This window comes from Sorex fumeus, unplaced genomic scaffold (assembly GCF_029834395.1).
Source record: "Sorex fumeus unplaced genomic scaffold, SorFum_2.1 ptg000058l, whole genome shotgun sequence".
Classification (NCBI taxonomy): domain Eukaryota; kingdom Metazoa; phylum Chordata; class Mammalia; order Eulipotyphla; family Soricidae; genus Sorex; species Sorex fumeus.
In genome coordinates, this window is record NW_026606115.1 from 18,018,433 (window position 1) to 18,035,202 (window position 16,770).

The following is a 16,770-nucleotide window of genomic DNA, read 5'->3' on the forward strand; positions in this document are numbered from 1 at the left end:
CGTTTGATCACCATGTTACCCCCTAGCAAAAAGCTAGGAGTAGCCCCTGTGAATTGCCGTTGTGGTCCCAAAACTTCAAAAAAAAGCACAACATTTTCACAAATTATCTCTAATTCATTTTGAATTCATGTTAAAATGAAGAACTAATTTCTAGATCAGCTTCTGATTCCTCTAACAATTCATCCATAATATAATGGTATATATATATATATATATATATATATATATATATATTAAACTAAACCTAATCAGAAAGGTTATCGAAAGGATAGTTGGCATTGCCAACAGTGAAGCTCCAGAATTAAAAAAATAACATCATATTGCAGTTACTGGCCAACAACTTAGAAGGCCAAGCCCCTAGGAACATATCCAATCTTTCCTTTCTTCTGCAAAACTCATGTGCCCTCTCTCCTGTATCAGGGCAAAGGTAGTATGCTCAAGGCCGCCTTCCCTCAACATCTCACATCTACAGTTCTCTTTGTTCCTTTGGGAAATATCAAGCAGATTAAGTGGAATAATCATAAATGCTTTTATAAATTAAAATTAACCCAAAGAAGGGAGCATATGGGACACTAAAATCAGACCACCTCTCTGCTTAATATGGAGTATTAATATCCTTTTAAACTTGGCATCAAACTAAAATGACCGCAGACACACACACATACACACACACAAGCAGTACCTCTCTCTCCTTTCCAAAAGTCAAAGATGTTCCAGACAACATAACAAACCACACGATGGGAATGATTCATATGTTTCTACTCTCCGTCCAAAAATGAGCAAAAAAAAGTTTCCACTTAATTTATAATCAGAATTTTCTGCACATTTCCTAAAAAAATTAAAGGGGCCAACTCAAAATCTGGGCTTTCTTTCTGAAAATTACTGATTAGTTACAGACTAAAGTATCTTTTGGTAAAATACTTATGTTCTCTGTCCATCCCTGGGGGTGAGGGTTATAGCTGTATCATGCCAAATATCTAATCAATCATCCAATGCTTTTTATGTTTTCGGATGTTTTTAAAAAGCTGGTGTTCTATAGATACAGGCTTATTCTATTCAGCCGTTTGTTATCTCAACGGTACATATGGACACAGAGTTTTCTGTTTGGAATATTTCTCAAGGCCAATGCCTTATTATACTTCCAACACCTGCAAATATTTGGCAGAGACTGTTCCATCCTCTGCATACCCCCACTCTTCCTGCAACCCCGCCTCCATCTCTTGCAATTATGAAGCTGTAAGTTTATACAATATGTCTTTTCCTTAATGCTTGTAATCGTTTATCTGTGACCCATAAAATGTGCAGTTGCTGGAGCATAAAGTTAAGTTTCAAATCATATTTCACGGAAAAAAAAAACCTCAATCCAAAACAAAGTTGCAGCAGGCTACAGTAGAAAGTATAATTAATCAGGTGTTAGAGACGGACTTCCAGTTCTATCTCTCCAACTAATCAGTTCAGTAATTTTGTTTTGTTTGGCCTATTAATAGGGTCCACACCTAGTGGTGCTCAAGGACCTGGGGCTACTCCTTGCACTGATTGGGACTGCCAGTCTAGTGAGGGAGATCCCACGCCACACTCAACAGTGCCCACAGGTCACCAAGGCTAGACCTGACAGAGTTAGGCAAGCATGTGGTGGCAAGGACTGGACTCCATGCACATGCTAGGTAAGTGCTCTACCTCCTGAGCTATTCCCCAAGTTCCCAATTCTGTGATTTTGATTGAACCACTTAACCTATCATAGTATCAGTGCAGGGGGTCAAGAGAAACAAACTTCCTTTTAAAAAATCAATCAATCTTAGGGATGGAATGCACAGCATGGTAACTTGACAGCATGGTAACTACAGTTAACAGAACTGCATTGCAGAAACATGCACATAGCTGGCAGGCAGTAGAAATAAAATAATTTGCTGGATGTGACATTTGTTAACAGGACCACCAGGCAATAGGGCTTTTAAAAATAGGCATTTCGATTCTATGGCACAACATCTTTGGCAAATTATGGCCACAGAACACAAATAAAGAGCTAGGAATTTCTGAAAGACTACAAACACACGCTTCAGTCCAGGACCACAAAATGAAACACTGGCACGAAATCGGAAAATGGATCGGAAGCAAGTAGTGCCTTCGATTTACATTTTAAGTATGGTATTTGATCATCTCTCCTGGCTTGAAGATACACTGAAGTGCCCCCTTTTTGTCTATCTGTTTCCTTGGAATTTATTTGCATGGCAGAGCCTGGCAAGCTACCCGTATTGTATTTGATATGCCAAAAACAGTAACAATGATGTGTCTCATACCCCTTACCCTGAAAGAGCCTCCAATACAGCAGCATTGGGAAAGATGAGTAAGGAGAGGCTGCTAAAATCTCAGGGCTGGGATGAATGGAGACGTTATTGACGTCCGCTCAAGTAAATTAATGAACGGGATGACAGTGATAGTGATACAGTGATTTATTTATTTAGTTTCAGGACCACACCCAGCTTTACTCAGGGTTTAATCTTTGGCCTGCACTCAAGATCACTCCTGGAATTTTAGGGGGACAACATCGGTTGCCAGGGATCAAACCAGGGTCAGCCATGTGCAATGCAAGTGCTTACCTGCTGTACAATCTCTCCAGTTCCTATTTATTTTAATTTTGGGCATCATGATTTACAATACCTTATGTTTTGAAAAGGGATGCTTATCTTTGGCCCCATGTTAAGGGATGGATAACAACTTTAGGGCTTTTCAGTGTACTGAGAATGCAAATACATACACATTACTGTCCTCCACAAAAATCTTGCACCTCCATAAATAGACTCAGACACCTCCACCCACACCTACACAGAGACACACCCAGCCTTCCCATTGCTATATGCATACATATGCAGATCAGCACATATGCTAATTTTAGCACACCTACACGCGGACTCACATACTTAAAAGAGGTGGAAAGATCATGGCAAAGATATGCAATGTGCAGTCTGTCACTGACAAGAGGGCAGAGGGTGCTGCTTCCCTGTGTGGACTACTGGGGAGGCACGATATGGGCCAACTCCCCCAGAACTGGCCAGAGGTGAACAAAATCAAACAGGTTTATACAACAGATGAAATCGGTCCCAGTGAGAATCTGCAGGGGAGTAAATTATTCATTATGAGAACAACTTGGAGTGAAGTCACTTGTCAAATGAAAGAAAAAAAAGACCCAGTTTATTAGGGAAATTATAACTGTCTAACTGTGTAAAAAAGGCAAATTTATAGGTAAAGGGATTTCTTGACAACCTTTCAATATCAATATTGCAAACCACAATGCCCAAGAGAGAGAGAGAGAGAGAGAGAGAGAGAGAGAGAGAGAGAGAGAGAGCACCTGCCATAGAGGCAGGCAGGAGGTGGGTGGCGGGGGGTGATGGGAGGGAACCTTGGGACACTGGTGCTGGAAAATGTACACTGACAGAGGGATGGGTGTTGAAATACTGTATAACTGAAATCCAATCATGAACAGCTTGGTAATGGTCTATCTCACAGTGATTCGTTAAGAAAGTTTTTTTTAAAAAAATAGAGAAAAGAAAAGGCAAAGTTGAAGCAGGGCTAGCTCCCAGCTCCCTTACCTTGAGTTTTTCAAACCGATCATTCAGGGACGCAACCTGATGGTCTCGGTGACGCCCCACCAGTTTGCATAAGGCACAGATCAATTGGTCATCAGATACACAATACATGTTCACTTTTTCATTCTCGTGGTCCAGGCAGGTGATCCCTCGAAGATGTGTGTCTGGCACAGGTTCCACCAGGCGATGGCTGGTGAAAGGTTTCTTGTTGGGGTGTGTGGCCCGGAGGCAACGGTCACAGTAGGAGACCTCACATGTGATGCATGTTTTCACGGCATCCCTGGGTGGGTCCTGCTCACAGAATTGGCAAGCGATTCGCTCACTAGACATGGCGGGGCTGGGCCTATAAGTCCTCTCCCGGCGGTTCTCACTTGGAGAATTGGGTCCACTGACTGAAGCCTTCTGGAAACGGTCAATAATGTTCTGCAGGGTCACATTCCTCTTGAGGCCATCCAGACCACGATGGTTCAGTGAGATGACATACCTGCACGTAGGACACTGGAAAGCAGTAATGGGTTCAATGGATTCACCAGAGCTGCAGCTGGAGACCAAGATGCGATGGGCACAGCTGAAGCAGAGGCTATGAGCACAAGGGAGCAAAAGGGGGTCTTCAAACAACTCTAGACAGATTGGACAGGTCAATTCAGACTCCAGTGTTTCCATCTTTAGTGAAAATAATCCTGCTGAGGCATTAAGAACCACAGAGGCTGGGCTTTCACCTGCAAGCAATACAAATTGAGAATCAGAAAGCCATTTTCTAAAGAAAGTGAACAAGGCATCATTATACACTAACCAACAGAAATGTCACATGCTGGATTCCCCAGGATGCTCAAACAATAAGAAAACAATTTAGGAATTGATTGTTTTAAAAAAAGTCTTTTTTCCCCTTCAAACCTTGGTTTTGACTAATGCCTGCATTTATTTTCTTTCAAAGAAATAGAGTCTAATGGCTACCTTTAGATACTGGTTTCTGATTAACATTACTATTCCAATTCACAATACTGGCATGGATCATTCTTACATGTTCTCCACTGACATCTCCTGTCCTGGATTATGATGAGCCCAAGGCCCTGGAAAATCTCAGCCTCCTTTCTCCAATACTGTTCTTTATTTTACTTCAAGGTAAAATATAAGGGCTTGCTACTATTTCACATCAAGTGGAAGGAAAACAAGGCCATATTTCAAACTAACTAGTTCCTGAACGTTTCCATTCTGAAAGCATGCGTGAAGAGAGAGAGCTTTAGACAAATATAGTACTCAGTGTCAGATAATGAATTCTTCAGAGTGTGAATGGGAATTATTTTTCTATTACCAGACATGGAAAGCTCTGCTCCATCCCATTTCTCGTAAACTGAGTTAGTTGAGACAAAAGATAATTTTCACTTTAAATTTCTTCCCTCACCTTCAACATATTCTTTTTTTCACCAAACTGAATGAAAAAGAAATGATTTCAACTTCCTCAGAAATAGTTTCTGATCAATAATGAACACATATTACTTTTTTTTTTGCTTTTTGGGTCACACCTGGAGATACACAGGGTTTACTCCTGGCTCTGCACTCAGGAATTACTCCTGGCAGTGCTCAGGGGACCATATGGGATGCTGGGAATCGAACCTGCGTCGGCAGCATGCAAGGAAAACGCCCTACCCGCTGTGTGATTGCCTCAGCCCTGAACACATAAGTTCATTTTAAGTTTCATTTGGTACTATTATTAAACATCCAATGAAGAAAACAGACTGCTATGAGTTCACCTCCCATGTGTCCTTTCATACCTCATAACATATGTTAACAGTTAACAAGACAGTGAACCAGGAAGTAAGGTGCTTGCCTTGCATGGGCCAACCCAGGTTGCATCTCAGGCTCTGTACAGGTATCCAGGTACTGCCTGAGGTAACTCTGGAGCCCAGAGCCAGGAATAGCCTCTGAGCACTGCGAGGTATGGGCCCAAACCAGCACTCCCCCCAAATGTAAGAAGGTTCAAGTCAAGATTAAATTGGCAAGATGAAGAGCCAGATATTTCCAAATAATCTTCATTTTACTAGGTAAAGGTAAAGGCCCTCCCGTTGATCGTCGATTTGCTCGAGCGGGCCCAGTAACGTCTCCATTGGAGACTTTGTTGTTACTGTGTCTGGCATATTGAATACTCTCAGTAGCTTGCCGGGCTCTCCGAGAGGGGCGGAGGAATCGAACTCGGGTCGGCCATGTTGGCTGCGTGCAAGGCAGACGCCCTACCCGCTGTGCTATAGCTCCAGCCAGTAGTAATCTTTATTTTAGAGTATAAACCAGAATAAAAGAAGCCCCCTACCGACAGAAATCTAACCCCAGTCATACCCTCTCTTTGCCCAGACATTTCTGAGTTGGACATTTACTTACTAATGTGGTTATTCCACTAATTAAAGCTAACGCTTAGAAATATTCTAAGCAAATTTTAACTAGAAAAATAAAAGATATATTTCATTAAAACCATTAATCCTGCTTATAGGAAATAAGTCATCTTTCGCTAGAATATAACATTTGTCTCTCGTCTCTATCAGAGACACTCATCAGGGTTTGATATTTTATTCTACAATTAATGTTTGCTTAAATTGTGTTCATATAGCAGTGATATCTGCATAGTCCTCTCACATGATACTAAGTAGTGAGTACAACAATGCCTTGAGGATAAGCATGATGCATGTGTCCTGAAAGTTGTTCCTTTTAAGTGCTCTGAAACAGCTAGCTTTTTAACAGCGATCTATAGGAAATATGGGCTGTAAAAGTGAAGACTTTTGTAAAATAGTCACTCTGAAATGATTTGGTAAGTTTAAATATTTGTATGACCACTTATTTGGGGGGTCACATTCGGCAGTGCTCAGAGGGTCCTCTTGGCTCTGCACTCAGGAGTTACTCCTGGTGGTGCTTGGGGGACCATCTGACCATATGAGATGCCAGGGATTGAACCCGGGTCAGCTGCACACAAGGTAAATGTCCTACCAGCTGTATTATCACTCTGACCCATGACTACTTTTCTAAAAAATGAGACATATGGCATTCTTATTTTAGAACTGAAAAGTGCTTGGTAATTGTTAAGTTGTATTTTATAGCTTATGACATCCATCAGCATTCATCTGAAAAGTAAAACAATTAAAATGTCCATTTAGAAATCAACTAGAGAAGGGGTCATTATGACAATGGTTGGAAAGGATCGCTCTGGATGGGAGATTTGTGCTGAAAGTGGATAAGGACCAAACACAATGGTTTCTCAGTGTCTGTATTACAAACCATAATCCCCAAAAGGAGAGAGAAAGAGAGACAGAGAGAGAGAAAGTCCCTGACTGGAGTAGAGGTGTGCTAGGAGGGATACTGGGGATACTGGTGGTGGGAAATGTACTCTGGTAGAGGGATGGGCATTGGAACATCGTATGACTGAAACCCAATCGTGAAAGCTTTGTAACTGTATGTTGTGGTAATTCAATCATGAATGAAAGAATGAATGAATAAATAAATAAAATGTGCATTTGGGCGCTAGAGGATAGCAGGTGGGACACTTGACTTGCTTGCAGCCGACCCAGGTTTGATCCCCAGCAACACATATGCACTCAAGCATTGCCTTGAGTGATCCCGAGTACAGAACCAGGAGTAAGTTCTGAGCATCTCCAGGTTTGTTCCCCGCAAACAAAATAAATTTTAAAATAAATAAATAAATAAAATGTGCCTCTATCATAGATTTGCTTGAGCGGGCCCAGTAACATCTCCATTGTGAGACTTGTTGTTACTGAGGGATAGATAACAGATTCCAATTTCCACTCAAGGCAAGAATATTGTCATTGGCAGCACTTCCTGATTCCCCACAAGTGCTAAAAATCAACATGTCCAAAACCTACCGTTATTCTCCTCTTCCCATAAAAAGAAACACTAGCTCCTCTTTAAGCTTTTTCTGCTTTGTGACTGTCACCCTGCAAATCTATAAACCTAACGGTTCTTTCATTGACATCTTTATCCTAACCTTAACACTAGTAACTCCCAGAACATTTTGTTTCACTTCCTTTGTTTTTTGTTTTTGGGCCACACCTGGTTGTGCTTAGGGCTCACTCCTGACTCTGCACTCAGAAATTACTTCAAGGAGACTCTGGGAACCATACGTGGTCCCAGGGGTCAAACCCAGTTTGGTTGCATGCAAGGCAAACAGTACCATTGGTCTGGCCCATGGTTTGCTTCTATATCGTGTTTCTAGCTAACCCTAGAAGGCAACAATTATACTATATTTTTATTCAAAACACAATGGTTACATACACTAGGTATTCAATAATGGTTAAATGAAGAATCTCTTAAATGAGCAGTTGAGGCATTTCCTGTATTTGGAATATACTCTGTATTCCTGTATGTGGAATATTTCATTAAATTCCAGTGGATCCCTGTGAGGCGTCAACTACTACTATATCCATCTTATGGTTAGAAATCTGGGCTCACCATTGTAAGTCAATCAACCAAGAACCTACAGGCCCAGCGCATTGGTCAGTCTAATGCCAATGCCTGTGCTCTTTCCCCTACACCTTTACTGCAGTCATCTCACCTCCTTCACTGAAGTTTATCTTGGCTATTTACAGAGTTTCTAAACAGTCTGTTTCTGCTGCTATTTTTGTCTGTGTCCCTCTGAGTTTCTCAGAATCGGTCTCTCATTTTCAGCTCCCTCCAGAACCATGTCTCTTTCTTCTAGGTCCATCATCACCTTACACCACATTTCTATCACTATTTCTTCCTGCGTCCCTCAATGTCTGTGTTAGGAGCTACCTGGAAAAATCAAATATGGCCTCCCACCAAAATGACAGCCAGTCAGGTGCATAGCTGAAAAAAATGTACATGTGTTAAAACCTATATAAAAACAGAGTACCACAACCTTTCTCGGTCTCAGGAGGGTGCTGTATAAATTCTTCAGTACAAAGAAAAAAAACTCTCTGAAAGTCCATAAATTGCTCCCCAAAGTAAATGTGACACTAGACACTTCCTATGAAATTAAGCCCAGGAAAGCATGTTATGCATGAGTCAGGGTTGCCTTGGATAAGATCAAAATAGGATTTATTAACCAGGAATTGCTGAACTCCTAGAACTGTTTGAAGAATGTCAAATGCATGTCAAATATGCATCTTCATGGAGAGAGGGTTGTGTTAGTACTCAAAATATTCTCAAAAGACTCCTTGACAGAAAAAAAGACAAACATCAGTGGTCTAAAATGCACGCCTTAATTGATTTCAGCTCTATAAAGAATAATATAGGAGATGGTTACAAGCTGTTACTAATGGTAAGCAACTGTTCTGTACAATGTTTCAAACATTCTATTTTAGCATACTATAGCAACTTGGGGAACTGACTGCATTTTCAACTTCTAATAACATTTGTTCATATCACCTCTCATTTAGAGGCCACCTTGTTATGGTCACTCCTAATATTTCACCATCCTTTCAACTATTTCCCCAGTTTCCCCATACCCTAACTATCTGAGCACATTACCCCTTAGAGTGTGTGAAGTATCTTGTGCCATATACAAAATATTATCCTTTCAATTCATTTAATTTATTTATTTAATTTTTAATTTTTATTTATTTTTCGCTTTTCGGGTCACACCCAACAATGCTCAGGAGTTACGTCTGGCTCTTCACTCAGGAATTACTCCTGGCGGTGCTTGGGGGACCATATGGGATGCTGGGTATCGAACCCGGGTGGGCCGCGTGCAAGGCAAACACCCTCCCCGCTGTACTATCACTCCGGCCCAATCCTTGCAATTCATTTATCTCATTTAATTTTCGCCAACCTTCTGAAAGGTAACACGACTGTTATGTTTTTGAAAAGATAACAAACGGTCCCACATACTTGCAAATATTGAAGCTAACATTCAAAAACAAAGCTAATATTCAAGCTCATAATAAAACTGAAAATCAGAAAAAGATTCACACACACCTACAAATATATGGTCCACTGATTTGTCAAGGGCTCTAAGATCATTCAGCGGGGAAAGCATAATGTTTTTAATAATTAATGCTTGGTAAAACTATCCACATGTGAAAAGATGGGAGTTAGAGCCCTACCTCACACCTCATTATAAAATGAACCCAATATAAGCTGACAATCTAAATATAAGTGTGGAAACTGCACAATTCTTGGAAGGAAAATAAGGTGTAAATCATAACGCATTTAGGTTGGGCAAGGGTTTCTAAGAGGACACAAAAGCAAAGTGGGGGAAACGTACATATGGAACTTCAGCAGAAGTTGAAACTTCTGTGCTTACAAATGAGAAAAGCAAAAAGAGTAAAACAGATAACCCACAAAATGGGAAAATTGATTGCCAATGATATATATGAATGACATGGATCTAGTATCTTTAAATATCTAACTCTTCAAGTTCTATCTTACAATTAAGATACAAACATCTTACAAATAAAAGACAAAAATTTCTAACTGGCAATGGATTTGAATACTTTTCTCCATAGAAGATAAACAAATGAAAAGTAAACATATGAAAAGATACTCATCATTAGAAAATAGGGAAATGCAAATCAAATCACACTGAGACACCACTTCACACTCACTAGCATGGCTATAATACTACTTTACACCCACTAAGACAGCAATACTACTACTTCACACCCATTAGGATGACTATAATTTAAAATAATAGCAAATGTCAGCTAGGATGTCAAAAAATTGAAAACCTCATACGCTGCTGCTGAGAATGTAAATAGCACAGCTGCTCTGGGAAATCACTTGGCACTTCCTCAAAAGGTTAAATGTTAAGTTCTACATTATCCAAAAGAATCAGAGACATGCATACCCATTCAAGTACTTGTACGCAGAGCTGGAGAAACAGTACAGTATGCAAGAGGCCAACCCGGATTTGATGCCCCCCACACAAGCCCTGAGCCCAAGCCTTTCTGGGAATGATCCTTGAATACAGAGCCAGGAGTAAGTCTTACTTGTGGGTATGCCCCCACCAAAACAAACAACAAACAAAACCTAATTTGTAGAGAGGCTGAGATGTTCCTCATCAGTACAACACTTGCCATGCAAGGGTGATCCCTAGCACAAAAGAAATAAAAACAAACCTTGTACACAAATGTTTGTGGCAACAACATCAAATGTCCATCAAGTGTCCATCAAGTGGGAAATGAATAAACAAATCTAAAGTACTCTACCTTGAAATGCTATTCAGCAAGAAAAAAGGTGAAAGACTAATACAATGTATGAGTGACCATTTAATAAAATAGACTACATAAATGAAGGTCATCATAAAAATGGCTATAAATTTTAAGATTCCCTTTATATGACATGTTCAGAACAGGAAAACCTATAAGAACAGAAGGTAGAAGGTAGCTTGCAGGGGTTGAGGTAGGGGCGAGGTGGAGTTACTTCTGAAGGGTATAGGGTTAAGAGGGGAGGGATAGCAAACATGTTTAGGAAAATGTGTGGAAATGGTTGCCTAATTCTATGACTATACTAAAAACCACTGAAATGTACAGTCTAAAGTGTGACATTTATGGCATGCAAATTATATCTTCATTTTTGTTGTTATTTTTGGGCAACACCCGGCAATACTCAGGCTCTGCACTCAGAGGCCACTACTGCAGAATCTGGGGAACCATAAGGAGTGCTGGGGATCAAACCCGGAGTGGCCGCATGCAAGGCAAATGCCCTACCACTGTACTATCACTCTGACCCCTATATCTCAATTTTTAAAATGATACAAAACCATGCACGAATGACTCCAGAGCATAAACAGTTAACCACACCACTATGCTGCCAATTGTGTGATTATGCAGGATTTCTACACTCTGCTTACTCTTTCCCACTGTTTTTCTAGGTCAGAGATTCCCTGTGCAGGTTTTGTAATACCTGGGATATTTGTAATGAACGATCAATAGGTGTCAGAAAATTCTCAGCTTCCAAGAGTTATTCTCTTTTTTTAATTTTATTGAATCACCGTGAGATAGTTACAAGCTTTCATGTTTGGGTTACAATCACACAATGATCAAACACCCATCTCTCCACCAGTGCACATTACCCACCACCAATATTCCTGGTATACTCCCCCTTTCCCACCCTCCCCCTGCCTCCATTGCAGACATGATTCTCAATAAACTCTCTCTACTTTTGGGCATTATGGCTTGCAATACAGACCCTGAGAGGTTTGGTCCGTTATCTATTTTCTGCGCACATCTCCCATCCCGACCGATTCCTCCAGCCATCTTTTTCTTAGTGATTCCTTCTCAATTCCATCTGCCTTCTCCCCTTTGAATACGAAAACCTCAAGGAAAAGAGTTATTCTTTTAAGAATATGAAACTCCTCATACTGTTTGACTCCTATATCACAAATTCTTTCAAGAAGTGCAGGGGTAAGTGGTATTATAACACTGACAAAGTGGTGGTTGAGTGTTGCAACTTCATAAAGTTTGTGAATCACTAATCTATGAGGAATTAGAGAATGTGTACGAATAAAGACAGGAATTGAACCAGATAGAGTATGATCCAGTGATAGGTAATCAGGAATCTTTTTGACAAGAAAACACAATAAAAAGTCATAAAACTGCATCGATAAAATACCTGGGAGGCAGACCAATCATCATGCTACAAAGCAAATACTTACGTCCACATACACATCTACCCTTGAACACAGGGAAGGTTTGTTCCATATCATGTAGTTACTGCCTGGGAGTCAAAGATGGATGTATATATAGTTGCCTTCACTCTGTTATAAAATTGCTGCTGAAAGGTTTATCATCCAACCCAGATCCCCCTCCAGGTGGAGACCTTAGAAAACTGACATCGAGGAGAATACACTCTAAGAAGGCATCAGAAGGTTGTGTGATTAGGTCAACACACAAAAGAGAACACAATGCAGGTGATTAAGATAAGCATAATGTATGCTATACTCACAAAACCAAAGATTGATTTCAGCATCACCCTCCAAACCCAGCATTCGAGATAACTTATCAGAGAGAATCCATGAGCTGCACTTGCAGAATTCAATTATTTCAAATGTTATTTGAACATAATTAAGTGCCCACTTATTTCAACAGTTAATATGTCATTTTATTTTCATTTTTCTCTTCAGGTCTGCAGAGCATGGCTCTGGGCTTTCACTACTTCCTTGAGAAGTCATGATAACATGCTTCACAGAAAACACGGGGAGTATGGAATCAAGAACTGGCATCTGGGCTGGAGAATGAGGATTGAGGACTGAGCTGAGTGGTAGGATTTGTTTAAAAAACAAACTATTCTAAAGTAAACATTCTTTAGGCGCTAACAGTGGTGTCCCATACGCTCTTCCTTGAAACAGTAGAAACTGTCTCTTTGCTTTGGGGAGGAGGGGAATAAACAAAGGAGTTCTGACTTAGTCTGATGTCTCTTCCGCTGCAAAATGTCATTCAATTTGAACTAGAATCACTTGATGATGTCTTTAAGATACATTCCAGCTCTGACATCCTATTATTACAGAGATCTTGCTATCTGTTACCAGGTAGAAAAGACACTTTGGTTGGCTGTAAACTTGCTCAAAACAGAAATCTGATTTATTAGTTTGACAAGAAGGACTGCCAAACCCATGGGCATCACCAGATAAGGAAGTGGAAGGGAACAAGATGCATTACTTTCTCTTTGCTAAGTAAGCCAAAGTGCTCAAGCATAGTGGTTGGCTTTGCCTTCTCTATCTCCAGGAAGATAGTAATGGGTGTTCCAGAAGACAACTAATGGGGTTGGGGAGGGGAATGCCAAGGAAGTATAAACTAATGAGAACACCGTTTGGAACTGAAAAGGAAGACTGCCAAATCCTAGAACACTATTATTAGGAAAAGACCCTTTGAAGCTCAAAAAAGGATCACTTGGGAACATAAAAGGCAACATAAAAAGACACAAAATTCTCACCCTAAAAAGGATGCAGATTAAAAATAGAAATCCAGAAAAAAGAGGTGTGTTAGTCCCATAAGCATAATTAATACGTCATCTTACACTGGTTTACCTTATTTGTTTCAAGTGGTTTCCAGGCCATTCTCTTGTTTGACCTTCTTTATAGAATCTGCTCACAGCTATGCTCTAAACTGAATAGGCTGAGTGTTCCTCAAGACAGTTTAAAAGTATCTGGGGGCTGGAGAGATAGTACAGTAGGTAGGGCCCCTGCCTTGTACATGTCTAACCCAGCTTCCATCCCACACACGCTATGTGGTTCCCCAAGCCATGCCAGGAGTAATTCCTGAACTAAGAGCCAGGAGTAAGCACTGAGCATTGCTAGGTGTGGCCCCAAAACAGAAAAAAAGTATTTGGGCCATAGCCTCCTTATCTGAAGAATGAAAAATACCTACCCTAGCCACCTCACAGGCTCTTGTCAGGATCAGAAGACAAGTGAATAAACCATTAAATAACTTTACAAATATAGATACACAGGTAGACATATAATCATATAGATACATTAGACATCCACTGATGAGAGACAAACTATGAAGGGAAGGAATGACTACTCAGAAATGTTTCCAAAACACCCGGTTGAAATAAAGGCCACTCCTCCCGCAAGAGTTCTGGACTGGATCTGAATCTGCTATTTCTTATGCTCATATTTCTCCCTGTTAAAATGGGTCCCTCCCTTCAAGGCAAGAAGAGGTCTCTTCTTTTCTCTAAGGCTTTAATCACGCACTCAGAGAGCTCAGGAGTGCAGGTTGATTACTGACTGCCAAAGAGTGCCAGAGCCAGTTCCTGCTTAATAGGTTATTAAAGTCTACTTCATATTTTATAATATGTGGACTTAATGATATTTTCTTTACAATAATGAGCTCTTAAAACCAACCATTGGCTATTTTATATAATCTAGTCATTATAAACATTAAAAACAACTATCACAATAGCAGAATGAAAAGTTCGAAGTCTGCCACAAACACAAAGGATTAATCTAAGTAACCAAGAAACAGGTTTGCCAAGGGAACTCGTGATAATTGACAGGAATCCTAAATACAATTCATAATACCTTTATCTTCATGCAGATTACACAGGCAGTTGCAAGGTTGGAGAACAAATGGAAACAAACTTCATTTACCTATGGCTGCCAATGATAGCTTTCCATCTTTTCTAGGACTGGTTTTTTCAACATGTTGCCCAATGAATGAACTCTGAGTACATTTTCTAATGTTCAATGGCACACCTTGATGGGCACTCACCTGAATGTTTACAGAATAACATTGGCAATAATAATGTATGTAAAGCAAACTGTTGAATGTTTGACTGAAAGGACCCCAAGTTGAGGTCAAAAACAAGGGACAGAAAACAAGGGACTATTTGAAACCAAGCTTCTACTCCCCTGGGAACTACATGGATACTAGCAACACTGAACAAAGGGCTATAGACAGAGCAATCAAGGATTTGGGACCATAAAACATTTTTCCATCACAGTGCTGTATACATTCAGACCCTTCATGATCTAATATGCCTAATATCTATATAATGTCTCTCCTGCTGACACATCAAGGAAATGGTAAAACCTGGGATTTTATGTTCCAGGCTTTAGATGAGAGAATGAGCTTGTGATCCAGATTGCTTGGTCTGTAGAAGAAGATACAAAGACTGAGGACACTATTTACCTCCCAGAGGATTCTGACCTACAGGGAAGACAAAAACCCAAGGTCAGATAGTCAGAGCTCTGCAGGGAAACAAGACTCCAAATAGGACAAGTCTTATAAACAATGCTTTGCTGGACCAGAGATAGAACAGTGAGGAAGGTACTTGCCTTACACAAGGCCAATGTGGGCTAGATCATGAGCACCACATATAATCCCCTGAGCACCACCAGAAATAATACCTGAGCATCATTAGGTGTAAGCCCCCCCCAAGTCCCCCACAAAAATATTGGGGGCCTGGAGAGATAGTATAGCAGGTAGGACACTTGCCTTGCAAGGGGCCCAATCCAAGTTAGATACCCGTACACATACAGTGCCCCAAGCCTGCCAGGAGTGATCCCTGAGCACAGAGCATGTAGTAATCCCTGAACACTGATGGGTATGGTCCAACCCCACCCAAAGAGAAGCCCAATATTTTTCTAGTTAATTTAGCTTGACCATAACCTAGCATGCACTCAGGTGAACCCGGCATAGGTAAGAAAATGGTGAGATTGTTGGTATATTACTCAAAATTTCTCTACCACCAATATTTTCATCATTTAGTAGTCTGAGCAGATTTGGGGAACTGGGAGATTTATTTATCTGCTCTGATCATGGAGAAGGGGAATATATAAACAGTAGTGAGAAATGGTAGAAAAAACACAAAACTCCAGCGTCCATGGAAGACTCTTGGCACTTTTTTTAAATTTTGCAGTTCCAGAGATAGAACAGGGCCTCACATATATAAGATTCTGCTCGATTGCTGAGCTACATCCTCAGCCCGAAGCACAGTTTTAATTCAATTCATGAATGTGGAGAGAGAAACACAAATTGATCCCTGGGAGAGGAAATAAAGAAGGAACTCATCCTCTGCACAAGATCCCTGGAGTTGAAATTCCTTGTCAACCCGACTCATCCGATCTAGGATGATCCAACCCCTGGTTGAGAAACACATCCCTATTCTCTTCTGCACTCTGCTAAGTGATGAACACAGTGTTTTAAAAGAAACCTGAAATACAGGGCCAGAGATAGTTCAACGAGCTGGAGCACATGCTTTGCATGCAGGTTGCCTGCGTTTGATCCAGGGCACCATATGGTCCCCTGAGCACTGCCAAAATCAAACCATCCCCCTCCCTGCCCCAGCACAAAGCTGGGAGTGGCCTCTGAGCTCCACCAGGTGTGGCCCAAAACCCTTTAAAAAAGAGGAAGAGACCTGAAGTGCAGACATTTGGGGGGTTCTGTTTGTTTTATGACTTTTAGGTCACACCGAGAAGTGTTCCGGGCTTACTCTTGGCTCTGTGCTTAGGTTTCACTCCTGGTGGTGCTCTAGGGACCATATGTGGTGCGGGTGATTGAGTCCACGTGGGCCATGGGCAAAGGAAGCAAGCATCTTAACTACTGCACTCTCTCTGTAGCTTTGAAATAAACATTTGGTTCCATCCTAGTACTACAATTTCTTTCACTCTCTATAGTCATTATATCTTGTACCAATATTGCCATAATATTTCGATGATACAATTCTCTAAGCCAGCTTAAGTATGAAGGTGCTCTGCAAATATAGTTCCATTTTCCCCGTTGCA

At 40.8% G+C, this 16,770-nt stretch overlaps 1 protein-coding gene across 1 annotated transcript in view; it reads right to left on the minus strand.

Moving 5' to 3' along the window:
- The window catches only part of MID2 (midline 2), a 111,423-nt gene extending 107,122 nt beyond the window's left edge, over window positions 1-4,301 (minus strand). The window contains exon 1 of the mRNA XM_056125774.1: window positions 3,588-4,301. Within this exon, the coding sequence (XP_055981749.1) occupies window positions 3,588-4,247 (660 nt within the window). The 5' untranslated portion in view covers window positions 4,248-4,301. The remainder of the gene's footprint in view (window positions 1-3,587) is intronic.
- Between the last annotated feature and the right edge of the window lie 12,469 nt (window positions 4,302-16,770).